At 55.3% G+C, this 15,560-nt stretch overlaps 1 protein-coding gene across 3 annotated transcripts in view; it reads right to left on the bottom strand.

Annotated features, from left to right (window-relative positions):
* ATP4A (ATPase H+/K+ transporting subunit alpha) overlaps positions 1 to 15,560 on the bottom strand; it is a 94,644-nt gene that overhangs the window by 1,579 nt on the left and 77,505 nt on the right. For all 3 annotated transcript variants that reach the window (XM_049621964.1, XM_049621962.1, XM_049621963.1), the window contains exons 3-19: positions 11,177 to 11,317; positions 11,031 to 11,090; positions 10,410 to 10,613; positions 9,140 to 9,253; positions 8,659 to 8,911; positions 8,139 to 8,407; positions 7,305 to 7,503; positions 6,809 to 6,918; positions 6,594 to 6,728; positions 5,931 to 6,123; positions 4,986 to 5,161; positions 3,690 to 3,826; positions 3,452 to 3,602; positions 3,190 to 3,358; positions 2,944 to 3,098; positions 1,705 to 1,828; positions 1,130 to 1,275 (exon numbers count right to left, since the gene is read on the bottom strand). In XM_049621964.1, the coding sequence (XP_049477921.1) occupies positions 1,130 to 1,275; positions 1,705 to 1,828; positions 2,944 to 3,098; positions 3,190 to 3,358; positions 3,452 to 3,602; positions 3,690 to 3,826; positions 4,986 to 5,161; positions 5,931 to 6,123; positions 6,594 to 6,728; positions 6,809 to 6,918; positions 7,305 to 7,503; positions 8,139 to 8,407; positions 8,659 to 8,911; positions 9,140 to 9,253; positions 10,410 to 10,613; positions 11,031 to 11,090; positions 11,177 to 11,305 (2,724 nt within the window). In that variant the 5' untranslated portion in view covers positions 11,306 to 11,317. The remainder of the gene's footprint in view (positions 1 to 1,129; positions 1,276 to 1,704; positions 1,829 to 2,943; positions 3,099 to 3,189; positions 3,359 to 3,451; positions 3,603 to 3,689; positions 3,827 to 4,985; positions 5,162 to 5,930; positions 6,124 to 6,593; positions 6,729 to 6,808; positions 6,919 to 7,304; positions 7,504 to 8,138; positions 8,408 to 8,658; positions 8,912 to 9,139; positions 9,254 to 10,409; positions 10,614 to 11,030; positions 11,091 to 11,176; positions 11,318 to 15,560) is intronic.

Here is a 15,560-nt window from a genome sequence, read left to right as displayed (position 1 = left end):
GGTTTGCAGGACCAAAGAATGTGGGGCCTAGACATCTTGGTCTCGCAAGCCTGGATGGCAACACCTGGGCACGTGGTAGGTCAGGCAATTGCTTTCATGATGGAAGGAGGGATGTAGAACCTTCCGGACACCCACAAGAAGGCCCCTGGGAAAAGGGAATCGGGCTCCTAGGGCAGAATTTGCAACGTCCGGGGACTCCAGTGCCCAGGCAGATGGCAAAAATGAGTGAAGTAGGCCAGAAGAGCCTATGGGGAAGAGAGCACGTGCCCCGTTTAAAAGGGGCAACCACTCTTCAGACCATTCAGTGTAACTATTCATAATACCAGCTAATTGTGTCAGGAACGCTAACTCTGCTTCAGGTACCACGCGTCTCACATGTATATCTCACTTAATCCCCCCCGGTAAGCGTAGGAGGGAGACTGGTGGTGCTCACACTTCAGCATTTCTGAATCCTCAGAAAGGCTGGTTATGACAGCCTTCCAGGCCTGGGGTGTGGACTGAGAATTTGCATTTCAGACAAGCTCCCAGGGGATGCTGTCGGCCTGAGGACCACAGTGTGAAGTCCCTGAAGTAGATATTAGTATTATCTCCACTTACAGATGGGAAGACTGAGGCACAGAGAGGCAAAGCAACTTGCCCCGTGTCACACAGCATGTGAGGAATTGTGGCAAACCATGAATCCAGGCAGTCTGGTTCCAAGGTCTGCATTCTTAACCGTGATGGCAAATGTTTAAGGGGAATATTCTGACCTCTAACACCGCAGGGCACACTAAACACACCTGCTAACCGAATCGAGCCTCTCCGGGCTCCAAACCTTCATTAAAGCCCGCCACACGTGCAAACACTCTGTGTACGTGATACTGCAGTGACAATAACAGAATAGGGGCCCGGCTCCACACCAGAGATGACGTGCTACTGGAGGGCAGGGAGGGGACATCTGCAGCTGTGACCATCGGCGGCAGGAGTTTGGAGCTCAAGACAGTGGTGGGAAAGGACCCAGAACTGGCAGAGAGTCTGGGATGCTCTGCCTGAGCTCAATCACACGTGGAGGATTGAGTGTGGGCCCACCCACAAGGTAGGTGGCACCGGAAATGAAGGCGACATGGGATGAGGTGGGGCAAGGGCTCACCCACTCCTGGCCATAGCTGTCCTGCAGATCCTGTAGGTGGTGATTCTCCCAGTATGGCCGCAGCCCCACACACAGCAATGGGAACCAGCCCTCCTGGGCCATGGCCGTAAAGTAGTCAGTGAAGCCGGCAAATGATTGGATGGCACCTGGGGGAGATGCAAAGAGACACAGGGAGACAGGGATGAGACACAGACAGAGACATGGAGAGAGACAAGGACACTGAAAGGTAGGGACACAGAGAGGAACAGAGACACAAACACAGGGACACAGACAGTGACAGACATGGAGAGGCACAAAGACAAGGATCCCAAGAGAGATCAATAGGGACATAAGAGACGAGGCACAGAGAGAGACAGAGACACACACCCAGAGACAGGGTCATGTAGAGCAGGGCCAGAGACAGAGAAGGGACACAGGGAGGGATCATGGCAGACACAGACTCAGAGAACAACAGAGACCCAGGATCGAATCCAGACCCCAGGATCTAGAACAAGCCAGAGCCCCAGTTAGAGACTCCAAGGCAGGTGGGCAGCCCCGCAGGGAGCCCTGGGCTCCCTGGCCCCACAGGCGCTCACCGATCTGGAAGTAGGAGTAGGCAGCCAGGGGCTCGTTGACCAATCTGTCGCGCTTTGGGTTCCGGGGACGCAGATGCATGATGTCACTCTCTGCCTTCTCATATGCCAGAGACACAGATGGGAACTGGCCAGGAGCAGAGGGAACTGGGGTTAAGGGTTGGCCTGAGCCCCTGCCCCCTAACTGTTGGGGTCCCCCTCCCCCCCACCTCCTGCCAGCGGACAGAGATAGGACTGAGGTTACGAGGCAGGTGACCACACAGGCAGACCTGCCTAGACAGCACGGATCAGCCAGTCCATCCAACAGAGCAATGTTTGGTCCATCCCTCCAACAAAGGTGTGTTGTCTTGTCCGGTCCACATCCGTGTCCACATCTGACCTGATATCCACCTCCATCAGAACATCTGGATTTACCTCCACTATGGCATGTTCTTGTTCTCTCTCTCTCTCCCTCCCCCACCTTCTCTCTCCCTCTCTCTCTCCCCCTTACTGTTTCTTTGTCCCTGTCTCTGGTCTCTTTCTCTGTGACTGTCTCTGCTTTTGTATCCCTGTGTTCCTATCTCTCCTTGTCACTATCTCTGCATCTCTTCTGTCTCTGTGTCCCTGTGTCCTCCTCCCTATCCCCCACGCCATCTGTCCATCACTGCAGAATGGCAGCAGAGTATACTGATCAAGAGCAGAGTCCCTGGGGCACCTGACTACCTGGGCTCAAATCCCAGTGTGCCACTTATTAGCTGTGTGACCTGGGACAAACCGCTTGACCTGTCTATGCCTCAGTTAGCTCATCGGTAAAATGGGGATAATAAATAAAGCCCATCCCACTGAGCGTTTGTGAGGACAAAATTAATTAACGCGTGTCTGGCCCAAAGAAGGCACTTAGGCAAGTGCTGTTGAATAAATAAGTCAACGTGGCCATGCATCTGGCTGCATACATCCCTGTATCTGTGGTTCTTTTTCTGTCTGTCTGCCTTGGGGCCTGACAGTGTTTATCTGTCAAGGCTGTTGAAGGGTGTCTGTCTGTGATCCAACTTTCACCAGATATGTGTGTTAACGTCTGAGTCCACGTGTCTATGCCTGAGTGCCCACCTGTGTGTCCACGTCTGTAGTTCTGTCTGGGACTACCTATCTGCCTGCCTGCATATCCGCATCTGCCTGTCTTTGTACACACGTCTGTATCATTGTGTCCAAGAGTGTCTGTCCATGGGCACTGCACGGGTGGGAGCGTTGGGGCTGTAGACTCACGATGTCAGTGCAGAGTTCTATGAAGAGGATAGTGATGCAGCCGAGGGGCAGGGGCACACTGACAGTAATGTAAATGAGGTACGGCGTCAGCTCTGGAATGTTCTTGGTCAATGTGTAGGCGATGGACTTTTTCAGGTTATCAAAGATCAGCCGGCCTGTGGGGTTACAGAAGACATCTCAGACTCCTCGCTGCCCAGTTCCTCCTGTGCCCACACTGCCTCCCCCAGTCTCCAGCCCAGCTCGGACCCTGCTCCACGCCCGTCACAATGGAGGCAAAGTTGTCATCCAGCAGGATCATGTCAGCCGCATTTTTGGCAGCATCCGAGCCAGCAATGCCCATGGCCACGCCGATGTCTGCCTTCTTCAGGGCTGGGGAGTCGTTCACGCCATCCCCTGTCACAGCCACGATTGCGCCCTGCAGGGAGTGGGTGCGGGTAAGGGGTGGTCAGTGAGAGGCCAACCCAGGGCCAGCCCAGCCCATGGGCCGCCTTCCTCGGCAGAGTCGTACCAGTCGCTGGCAGCTCTCCACAATCACCAGCTTCTGCTGGGGACTGGTGCGAGCAAACACCATCTCGGGATGAGTACGCAATGCCTCCACCAGCTCAGACGGGTCCATGTCCTTCAGCTGCATGCCATTGATGACGCAGGCACGGGCATCCCTGGGAAGGAGGTAGGAAGGCATCACCAGGGCCTCAGTCTGCCTGGGGTGTGGAGAGAACCATGGGGGGTGGGCAGAAGGGGCTTACTTCTTATTAACTTGGTCCAGAGGCACGCGGAGGCGGGCAGCGATGTCCTCCACTGTCTCGCTGCCTTCTGAAATGATACCCACACTGGCTGCAATGGCCTTGGCTGTGATGGGGTGGTCACCTGTCACCATGATCACCTGTTGGGGAGGGGACCATCAGACCCTTGTTGCCTTCAGATCAGCCCACTCTCCTCATCCTCCCTGGTGGACATCTACTGATACACTCATTCACTTATTCAACCAGTCGTGACCACCTGCTGTGTGCCTGGAAAATGTCAGGGACAAAGCAGACAGACAAAAATCTCTGTTCTTGTGGAGTTGGCACTCTAGTGTGGGAGACAGAAAATAAACAAAGTAAAGGAATGAATGATACAGGATATTAGGAGAGGGGAAAAATTAACCTGGGTAAAGGGAATGGCAAATGTTGGATGGAAAAAGTGGTGTCAATTTTAAGTGTGTCCAGGGAAAGCCTCATTGAGAAAGTGACATCTGAGCAGAGGTCTGAAAGGGGTGAGAGAACTGGCCACATGTAAAACTGAGGGAAGAGTGTTCGTGACAGCAGGAACAGGCAATGCAAAGACCCTGGGGTGCGAACATGCCTGAACTGTTGGAGGAGTAGAGGGAAGACCAGCATGACTGGAAAGCAGTAAACAAAGAAGTGAGGCAGGGGGGTGGCTAAGCAATAAGCTTAGAAAGGTAACAGGGCCAAGCTCTTATAGGGACTGGGTCTTAGAGACCATGAGAGGGACATGGCTGTTGCTTGCTCAGTCTTGGCTCCCCAACTCTTGATTTGTCTTTCAGGAACCATCCCCCACCCCCAGAGTTGAAGTGAGGTCTCTAGCCAAGAATGGGCAAGTAACCCCAGACCTAGCCAACCGAGGCATCCCACCCCTAGCCACAGTGACTGGTTCAGGGAGGAACATGTGACCCAATCCGGGACAGCAGCAAAAGAGGCACTCTTTTTCTGTGGGGTGGCTAAACAGGTGGGATGTCGGTTGGAGCTGCTGGGGGGTGGTCATCTTTGTCGACCAAAATGCAGGGACTGCTTGAGAATAAAGCCATCAGAGAGAGAAGTAGAACCAAGACATGGAGAAAGGCAAATTCCTAATGACACTGAACTCCTAGATCCAGCTATACCTGAAGCTTCATTCCCCAGAACTTTTCAGTTTCATGAATCAATATATTCTTTTTTTGGTTCAAACCACTTTCAGGTAGTTCTCTGTCACAGGGTTTGTCACCCCCAAATACTGCTAACTTCTGTTCTCACCCCTGCCTGCTCCCCTTCCTGGTTGCATACCCGGATGCCTGCTGTGCGGCACTTGAGCACAGCATCAGGGACGGTGGCCCGGGGAGGATCTATCATGGATACAAGTCCCGCAAAGCACAGGCCACTAGTTGGAAAGTTCATGGCCTCCACATCGAAGGCGTAGCCGGGAGGGTAGTCCTTCTCACTCAGGTAGAGCTGGCAGAATCCTGACCAGAAAACAGGGGAGTCAGAGAAGGGTCCAGGAAGCCCTTCTCTAGCAAAGCCAGGTGATGAGTAAAATAACAAGGCCCCTTGTACCAAGCACCTACAGATGCCTGACCATTATCAGATGGCTGAATACTTCATTCACATGATGTGAGTCTATTACAACCAACCTGTGAGACTGTTAGCATGCTTATGTTGCAGATAAGGAAACTGAGGCCTAGAGAGGGGCATTTCTTGCCAGCGGTCCCACACAAGTAAGATAAACGATCCAGGATTGAACCACAGGTTTGTGTCTTCCAGGGTTGAGGCAGGGGTTAGGGAAATTTAGGAATCGGGACAAAATGTTGAGGGAGATCAGAGGTCAGGACAAGGATTGGGGAGTCTTGAGTTGAGGCAAGGATTGGAGGTCAAAGGGTCAAGAGGAGGACACTGACAGGTGGATGCGAAAGCAGGTCAAGGTTGGGGCAAGAGCTGGGAAAAATCCAGGGATGTCAGGTCAGGAATGGGAAGGTCCCAGGGAGGACAGGTGGGAAGGAGCTGGGTCAAGACAGAAACTGAGGATGGACAAGGGTCAGGACTGAGACAGGGAAAGTCAAAGATGAATGTGTGCACTTGGGCAGGTCAGCTGTGAGCCAGGGATGGGAAAGGTCATGGTCAGGGCTGGGCGGGGAAGGTTGGGCAGGGAAGATTGGGCAGGGTCTGTGCTAGCTCCTCCTCACAGATTGGTTTACCATCTACTGTGGGGGTCTCACCGAGCCCTGGGGGTCTCACCAAGCACGCGTTCACCCAGGCCTCCCAGGCTAAGGTAGGCAGTCTGGAAAGCCTCCCGCCACTGCTCGTCCAGCGGCAGCTCCTGGCCCTTGATGAGGATGGAGCTACAGCGTTCCAACACGCGCTCAGGGGCGCCCTTCATCACCAGCACGTGCCGGGGGTCCCGCGGGTCCTCCAGTGTGTGGATGGACAGCTTCGGGCAAGGAAGGGGACGGCGTTAAGGACCAGGACAAGGGGGCGGGACTTGGGAGAACGGCGGGGTTGACCGCGCTGGGGCGCAGCCGGAGGAACCTTTGGAGGGTGCAGCTTGGCTGGGGGTGAGGGGCTAGCGTGCCGGACAGGTCTTTCGTAGAGGCTGAGGGTTAGGGACGCAGTAAGGAGCCTGAGCGCAGAGAATGGATAGAATTAGGGTCGGAGTTGGTCTGGGACGGAATTTGGACTGCGAGCTACCCCCACGGAAGGCCTGAGAGCCGACGGTGAGCCCCCAGCTAAGGGGCTGGGGGGGGGGGGGGGGGGCGAAGTGGTTGTGGGCGGGGCTTGGCTAGGAAGGGGGAGGGAACTAAGAGAGAAACCCTGCGGTAGGCCAGCCCCGAGTGTGGGTGGGGCCTGAGATGGGCGGGGTCCTCCCTGTGGGAGGGGGTCTGGGCGGGACCGGGCGCACACCTGGAACTTGTTGGTGGAGTTGAAGGGGATCTCGCAGACTTTGGGGAAGCGCTCACGGTAGCCCATGGCGTTGCCTAGGGTCAGCTCCGAGAACTTGAGCAGCGCAGTCTCGGACGCGTCCCCGATCACGATGCGCTGGAAGCGGCGGCGGGTGTCAGGGGCGAGCCTGGCTGCACCAGGCTCCCGGGATCCCCCGGAGTACCCTATGGTCTCACCTTGGGCACCGGCACCGCGTCCTGGCCCGACTTGAAGGCAGCGCGGTTGCACAGCGTTAGCACGCGGCATAGCGCCCGCCACGTCTCCGAGGACTGGTCAAACGTCTGCCCTGCAGACCAGGCGTCCAGGCTGGGGCCGCGAGGGGACTCCTCGCGGGCCCCAGACCCGGAGCAGCGCTCTCCCATACCAGAACCGAGTCCCTCTCTCTAGATTCAGGACAGGGTCACCTCCCAGACCTGGGTGGGACCCAAACCCCTCCTCATACCCCAGGACAGAGCCTTCTCTCCAGACCCAGTACTGAGTTTCCTAGGAGACCCAATCCCAAGCCCCTTTGCAGACCTAAAGCCTCACAGACCCTTGTCCCGATCGGGATGGAGCCCCACTCCATTAATGCAGATCCCTCCCCAGACTCCCTTCAGTAACCTCAGAGCTCCCTTCCAGGTCTCTAGCGTCTACCAGATCCTGCCCCAGCCCCGTCTCGTTCCACCCCCACACCTGACTGGTCTTCCGTAGTGTCAGCCGAGTGGATGTGGTTGTCAAACCAGAGATGGGACACAGTCATGCGGTTCTGAGTGAGGGTCCCTGTCTTGTCAGAGCAGATCACTGATGTGGAACCCAGTGTCTCCACTGCTTCCAGGTTCTTGACGACACAGTTCTTGCTGGCCAGTCGCTTGGCTGTCAGGGACAGACAGACCTGGGAGAAGGGGTGAGAAGCGCAGGTAGGGGGCCCCATCCTTGCTTCTAGTCCTTCCCTTCTCTCACAGCAAGGGGAGCCTGCATCCCAGCCACAGTACTGTGTACACAGCATTCCTCGGCAAAACCCATGCTTTTCTTGCCTCTGTTTTTTCCGGCCTGTGCTTTCTTCCACTTGGGACACCTCCCCAATCTGCCCAGACAGACATAACTAGGCCCCTCTCTAAGCTGCCCAGGCTGAGGTTCTGTAGGTTCTCTTATCAACACAACCAAACTGAGAAAGCAGACATCCTCTGAACCTCCTCTGGGGCTGGTCTTGGACTGGGTGCTAACTGTTGAGGGCTGCCCACACTGGACCTCAGCCTCCTCCTGTCAAGGATGCGTCCTGTTCATCTGTGAGTCCTCAGCGTTTGGTATAGGGTATGGCCCAGACTAGCGTTGGTGAGTGTTTGCTGAATGGATGGATAGATGGAGAGACAGGGGGTGGGGAGGATGGTTGGTGGGAAGGTGTGTGGGTGGGAAGTGAGGGGGTGGTAGGACAAACAGGGAGACGATGGAGGCAACCCTGGATGAATGAACACGCAGATGGACGAGCCTCTCAGCTCTCTGCACCTCTTTTCTGTCTCCCCAACTCACCGTGACAGTGGCCAGCAGCCCCTCGGGCACGTAGGCTACCACAATGGCCATGAAGAAGACCATGGCCCGCAGGAAGGTGTAGCCAATGCACATGGCCACCACAAAAAATGTGGCGCCGAAGAGGATGGCCAGGCCTGCGATGATGTCCACAAAATGTTCGATTTCAATGGCGATGGGGGTCTTCTCATTTTCTACTCCCGATGCCAGTGATGCAATGCGCCCAATGATGGTGCGGTCACCTGTGTTCACCACCAGGCCCTGTGCCGTGCCTGCAGCGGGGCCAAGAGGGCGCCTCAGGGACAGGTGGGCGGCAATGGGGGTGTGCACACAGTGTGAACTGCAGAAGGGGAAGTCATGGGAGATAGAGGGGCAGGACGCCCCGAAGAGGGGGTGGTCACGCGAGGTGGGCAGGCAGGGGGGCTTCATACATGGCAGAAGAAGGGGAGTGGAGGCAGCCGTGGGGAGTGTGGAGGCAGCGTGGTCAGCCGGGGGGGGGGGGGGGGGCAGGGGCCTCACAGACCTTCAAGGCACATGGTGGAGAAGAAGGCGATGTTGCGGGTCTCCAGGGGGCTCTCGTGTGTACATTCGGGCGAGCGGGTCTGCGGCTCAGACTCTCCAGTCAGCGAGGAGTTGTCCACCTTGCAGCCCTGGGCCTGGAGGATCCTGATGTCCGCTGGCACTCGGTCCCCGCCTTTCATCTCCACCAGGTCGCCCACCACAAGCTGGTCTGCATTGATCTGGAACTTGTCCCCATCTCGGATCACAGTTGCTTGCTGTGGGGCAGGGGCACAGGGTTGAGGTGGGCAGGGGTGGGGGTGGAGGTCACTGAGTGCAGGGGAAGGCGGGGAGATGCAAAGAGGGAGCTGTGGAGGACCTATGGGCGGAGCGGGAGGCTACAGGCTGGGAGCAGGTTGGGCCTGGTGGGAAGGCCCACACAGACAGACGCCAGGAGCCTTCCTGCGCCCGCCCGAGTGCACACAGGGAACTGAATGGGGACCCACCTGGGGCACGAGGTTCTTGAAGCTGGCAATGATGTTGGTGCTCTTAAACTCCTGGTAGTAGCCAAAGCAGCCGGTGACCACGACCACGGCGATGAGGGCCAGTGCCAGGTACAGCTGGGTAGAGGCAGGAAGGGGGCCAGGCTGACGAGAAGGGGCCGGAAGATCCCTGCGCGGGGGCACCCGCCTGCTCCCTGTCTCCCGGTGTTCTTGGGGTCACCCCTGTGGTTTTCCCTGCTCTACTAGCCACCACATGCACTGTTCCCCGTGGCCTGTGTTCCCTGTGCCTGTGTTCTCCACGTCCCACATTCAGCCTCCCTGTATTCCCAGTGTCGTGTACCTATATCCCATATTCTCTGGGTCCTGAACCCTACATCCCCCATGTCCCCATATCCTACGACTTGTGCCCCGTGTCACCATGCATCCTTTCCTGCGTCCTTTTGAGTCTTGTATTCCACATGTCTGCTGTCCTCTGTCCCCTCATGGTCTCATGCCCTATAGTTCCTGTGTTACAAGTTTCGTGTTCTGTGTTTTCACAATCTGTGTGCCACCTCTATGTGCCCTGTGCCCCAAAGTGCACCCTCCTGTCCCCATTTCCATGTTAGTATGCTGTCGATCTTATGCTTCATATTCTGTGGACTCCACGATCATGTTCCAAATTCCAAGTCCCTATGTCCAACGTCTCCCCATGTCTGTGTACCTCTAAGTCCCCATCTGGTGGCACATGTCCTATGACTTTCAAATCCCTGTCAATGCCACACATCCCTAAGTTCCCACGTCTCTTGTTCTGACCCCTGTCATATATCCAATGTCCTCTTGTCCCACATTTCAATATTCTCTGTCTCTGTGCTTCCTTGTCTGCTTCATGTCTCTCTAGGCACTGTGTCCTGAGTCTTCTGTCCCCTATATCCCTATGCCCTGTGTCCCATGTCTGAGTCCCATGTCCCTTGTGCCCTTGGTCTGTCCCGTGTCTTCTGTTTCCCAAGTTGCATATCTTAAGCATTGTATTTCTACGTCTTTGTATCCCCACCCGTGTCCCCCATATCTGAGATACATTCTCTGTGTCCCCTGTGACCTGTGTCATCGGGTCTGCCCCATATCCCAGTATTGTTCATCTCCCCCTCCTCTTGCCCCCCGTGACCTATGTCTTGGAACTGCATTTCCACGTGTCTGTGTCCCCATCCTGTATCCCTCGCGTCCTGAGTCCATGCTCAATGTTCTCTATCCTCCAGTTCCCTGTGTCTCACGTCTGCCCACAGCAGCTGCTACTCACATTGTCGTCGGTGGTGAGGTCCCCCTCACTGGCCTGGATGGCAAAGGCAATGAGACAGATGGCAGCAGCCACCCACATGAGGCACTGCAGACCACCGGCCAGCTGCCGGGCGAACTTGACATACTCAGGGGTACCACGCGGCGGCCGGAGGGCATTGGGCCCATCCCGCAGCAGCAGATCCGCGGCCAGGCTGGCAGTCAGGCCCTGGGGACAGGGCAGGTGGTCGCAGTGGCTTCCAAGGGCTTTCGTCTCACCACACGCTCCTTGGTGGGAGTAGCTCTTCTGTCTGTCTCTTTCCCCTCTTCTCCCCTCTGTCTTGTGCCTCTTCGTTTCTGTGTCATCCTTGCCTCTGTCCTGCCCCTTCCCCCTGCCCTCCACCGAGTCTCTCTCAATTTTCCTGCCTGGTTCTCTCTTCCTGTTGTCTCTGCTCTGCTTCTCTCTCTTATCTGCCTCTTTGTCTCTCTCTGTCTCTGCCTCTCTGCCTCTTTTTATCTGCTTCTCCTACTCCATCCCTCTCTCTATTTGGCCCTTTCTCTCTAATGCATTTCTCCCTTTTCTTCCTCTCTCTCTCTCCCTCTCTCCCCTTCTCTGCGTGCACCCCTCCCTCTGCGCCCAGCTCACCTTGGTCGCACTGGTCTGGTATTTCTGTTCCAGCTCCGCGACTGACAGCTGGTGGTCGTTCTGCGTGGTGGGGGCAGGACAGTCACTGTCCAGCTCTCACCGGCCGCACTCCTGCCCCCCACCCAGCCCCCTCGCCCCCTGCTCACAATCTCCATCTCCTTCTTCATGTTCTCCAGCTTCTCCTTCCTCTTGCCTCCTTTACTGCCTGCCTTCTTCTTGCTCATCTTGGCTGCCATGTCCCCACCAGGGCCAGGACCCAGCTCTACTGAGTACATCTCGTAATTCTCCTGGGGATGAGAGGAGCGGGGAGGCATCAGGTCCCGCTGAAACTCCTGCCTCCAGCCTCCAGCCTCCCGACCCCTGACTCCGGGCCCCACTCACTGCCTTCCCCATAGTGCCTGGTGCAGCCACCCTCCTTTGCCGAGACAGAGCCTAGGGTCTGGACTGGCCCTGATATACCCAGGGAGGGAGGAGGTGGAGCAAGACTGCCCCAATTACAGCTGATTGTGGGGCTCCTTGGGGTGACCTCCAGGCCTAAGCAGCTCAGGTATTACCTACTGAGCTGCCCCAACCTGCCCAGACCCATCTCAACCTACCACTGAGATCAGGGGACCACTGAGGATGTCCATTGTAACAACAAGAACAGCAAACATACGGTGTTCATCACGTGCCAAGCACCGGGCTCAGGGCTTTCCTGCATTAACTAACGTAACCTCACAACATCCCTTTGAGACGAGTACTATTCTTTCCTCTCCCTACCACAGAGATGGGGAAACTGAGGCACGGGATGGTTAAGACACTTGCCTGTTGTCCGCAAGCTCGGACGTGGAAGGGTCAGGACTCAGAACCAGGTAGGCTGGCTGCAGGGTCCTCTTCCAGGCCACGCTGCCCATGCCTGACTCCTGGAGGGGGAGTGCGCTCACAACGGTTGCTGTAATAACTGTCATTTAGGGAGGACTTCCCGTGTTCTGGCTCTGCCCAGTGTGCTTCGTGTGGATGTTTCATTAGCTCCTCACCCTTATAAAGTTATGTTCTCTTATTGGCCGCCATTGTACAGATGAAGAACCCAAGGCACAGAGAGGTTAAGGACTTGGTCTAAGGCTGTGATGACTAAGTACCAGGGGCAGGATTCCAGCCCAGGTCTGACCCCGGAGCCTGGCTCTCGTATGGGACCACCAGTGAAGAAGCCCTCAGTTCACATCAGCAGTCGGTGGCAAGTGTGAGCCAGGCCCTGCACACATGTGACCGTGGGGGTCCCTGCAACAAACCCCTGTGCGGGCGGCATTAACATTCCCGTTGTGCACAGGGGAAACCAAGGCCTGGAGAGGTTCAAGGGGGTCCCGGAGGTGCCCCGCACATCCAGCCGTAGCCATTACAGGTGCTCCCATCTCCACCCCAACCTGCCCGCGTGGGGAAACCAAGGAACAGAGTGGGGAAAAGACGTCTCCAAGGATCCCGGCTCGATGTTGGTTTTGGTGCCAGGTTTGAGGTCCCCCGGGTGGGCACCCCTGTGGGCAGCAGTGAGGATCTGGACTGCTGGAATGGCAGGTTCTTGATATCTCATGCTTGGCCTCACAGCACGGACGTGTATCTCAGGCCAGGCACGGGTATATCTGATAAGATAATTGCTCTGGCGACGTCCTTCTCCTGAGGCAGGTCACCTGGGAAAGTTTAAGCTGTTGAGCAGCCCAACCTCCTCCCCATACCCACCCAGTTGGTCATCCCATCTCCTGCTACAGGGGACCCCCAGAGAGGAGACTGGTGGGGTGAAGTCACACTGAGTGCCCTTACAATGAGTCTGCTTGCACTGGGGGGCTTCAGCTCTCTGAACCGCACATGTGAAGCTCTTTGTGTCACGTCGCTCCTCTGCTTACAACTCTCCAGGGGTTTCCCTTCTCGCTCATAATAAACTCTCAAGTCATTCCTGCAAGATCTTGCCCTGGCTCACCTCACCTGGCTCAGTTTCTACTACGGTTCAACAGGCACTGGCCTTCTTGCTGCGCTTTGTACAGGCCAAGGTCATTCCTGCCCCAGGGCCTTTGCACTTGCAGGTCCTTCTGCCTGATGCTCTCTTCTTTAGAAATCTGCATGGTTCTTTCTCGCCGTCAGGTCTCAGTTCAAATGTCATCTCTTCAGATAGTCCTTCCAATATTTCACCCTGATCAGGCTCCATGCCCTTGACACTGCTTTACTCACACCCCTTGTCCCAACCTGACACTGTATTTTATTCTCATTTGTTTGCTGTCGATCTTGTCACATGAGAAGGAAGACTGGGACTTGGTTGCGTTTGCTGCTATACACACAGCACCCAGAACAGTGTCCTCAGACACACAGTAGATGGTCAGAAGACACTGTTGGATGTGGAATATTCATTAGCAAAAACGGAGTATTGGGCAGGCCCTCAGGAAGTCTCAGTCACTGGGAATTCCTTGGTTCCCCTTGCTCTCTCTAGCCCTTCCACCCTGCCCACCAGGCCCCTACCTCCGAAAGCATCCAGAGCCTGGGGCAAATATGATTCAGGACCACCACAACCTAAGTCACAGGTGGAGAGACCAAGGCACAATCACTGGCAACAGATGGCTGACCCTCGACACGTGCAGACCTCTGTCATAATCAGGGACTGTCTTCCTCTAGTCTCTGTTCCATTTGTCCCTTTATTTTCATTTCTTAGTTTTACTATGTTCCTTTTCAATGTTTTATTTTTAAACATTTCAGACCCACACGTTACAGGGAGAAAACGAATACCTGCCTACCTTTCAGCTAAATTGAATGATCTTATCAGTTGGTGGTTTCTAGAGGAATGATAGATGACACACAGAGAGAGTGAGAGCGAGAGAGAATAGATTTTTTTTTTTAAGCTTGGGCTGAACCACTTGAGAGTAACTTGGAGACAGGATGCTTGTTTATCCGTGAACATGTAGGCACGTGTCTCCCACGAATATGGACACTCTCTTACATGACCGTGGTCCAACGGTCAGATGCAGGATGTTCATACTGACATGACATTATGAGCTAATCTAGGGAATGTATGTGAATTTCCTATTTTCCCTCTCATGTCCTTTTCGTAGTCTGGGATCACACTTGACATTTTTAGTTGCCGTGTCTCCTCAGTCCCCTCCAATCTGTGACATTTCTTCACTCTTTCCTTGTCTTTCCAGACCTTGCCATTTCGGAAAAGTATCAGTCCATTATTTTGTAGAAGTTCCCTCAGTTTGGCTTGGCCGACGGTTCCCCATGATTAGATTCAGATCATGTGCTTTTAGCAGGAACACAGCAGTGATACACGCCCATCTCAGAGCGTTGTGGCAGGATGGGCCTCATTTTTGAGCCTTTAAGTGATCTGGACCGGGGTAGACATTTGGAGGATATCCAGAGGCTTAGGGAATGACCAGAGGGCTATTCTATGATCTCTTTATTTTCCACGCAAAATGCTGTCACAGGCACAGCTGGCACTCGGTAATGAAAACACAGTCACCGCCTGAGCCCCCCACCACATCCGCAGCCGGCCACTTAAAGAGGCTGCTGGCCCAGCCCCATGGCCTTGTCCATTCCAACTGTTCAGTGTCCGGCCATGTCCACAGTTAAATACTTTCACTGCCCCCCCGCCCCTGGCGTCACTCCAGGTCTGCGTCTTGTGGGAGTCTTTCCTCGTTCATTTATTCTTTCATTGTGCATCCAAATGACTCTGACCCTGTCTCTGGGGGACACAGGCTGTGGCCCACAGGCAGGATCTGGGTAAAGCAGGAGGTGTGCTGTTGGGACCCGGAGTGGAGTCTATCTCAGTCTGGTGGGCACCTCCCGGCACAACTTGGGGGCAAAGACGTCTCACAAGAAGGTTGTAAGTGTGACACCATCTACTGAACACAGTAGGTGCAAGATTTCTTGGAGCCGGAGACACACAGATCACTGGAGACTTCTTCAAGAACAATTAATGGTCAGAAGTGATTTTTTTTTTCCCCCTGAGAAAGAGAGGGCAGAGGATAGACTTTTAAATGGATGGTGAATGTGGAGTGGGTTTTAGGGGGTCTCCTGAATCGTGACCACACACACTCTTAGGGACTCAGCACCCTACAAGTCCTGATGGGCTCAGACCCCTGGCTGCACCTCCTTCCCACATGCCTTCCCCTGTCAAGCTTTGGGATGCAGCCCACGCAGCCCCTCTGTTTACCAAAATTGTCATTTCAACATCTTGGCACCTGAAGCTTCCTCCACCTGAAACACTCCCCCTACCCCCTCCCCACATTCAGCTACTTGTCTTTTGTGCTCCGGCACAGATGTCCTTTCCTCTAGGGAACCTCCTTGGACCACCTGCCAGCTGGATCAAGTACCTCCCCTGGGCTCCCACAGGCCCCTGGGCTTCCCCATCCCAGCCCTGACCCCTCTGGCCCATAATTCCTCCATCACAAGCCTGGCCACTCTCGGCTGGTCTCATTTCCCCCCTGCCTCATGAGAACAGGATCCACGAAGTCTCAGTCACTGCCTTGTGCCCTGTATCACCCAGCCCAGGGAGTGTTTACTGAGTGAAAGAAC

Source organism: Panthera uncia, assembly GCF_023721935.1.
Source record: "Panthera uncia isolate 11264 chromosome E2 unlocalized genomic scaffold, Puncia_PCG_1.0 HiC_scaffold_19, whole genome shotgun sequence".
In the NCBI taxonomy this organism is placed as follows: Eukaryota; Metazoa; Chordata; class Mammalia; order Carnivora; family Felidae; genus Panthera; species Panthera uncia.
Note: the sequence above shows the minus strand (reverse complement) of the source record. Positions and strands in the feature narration are given on the sequence as shown.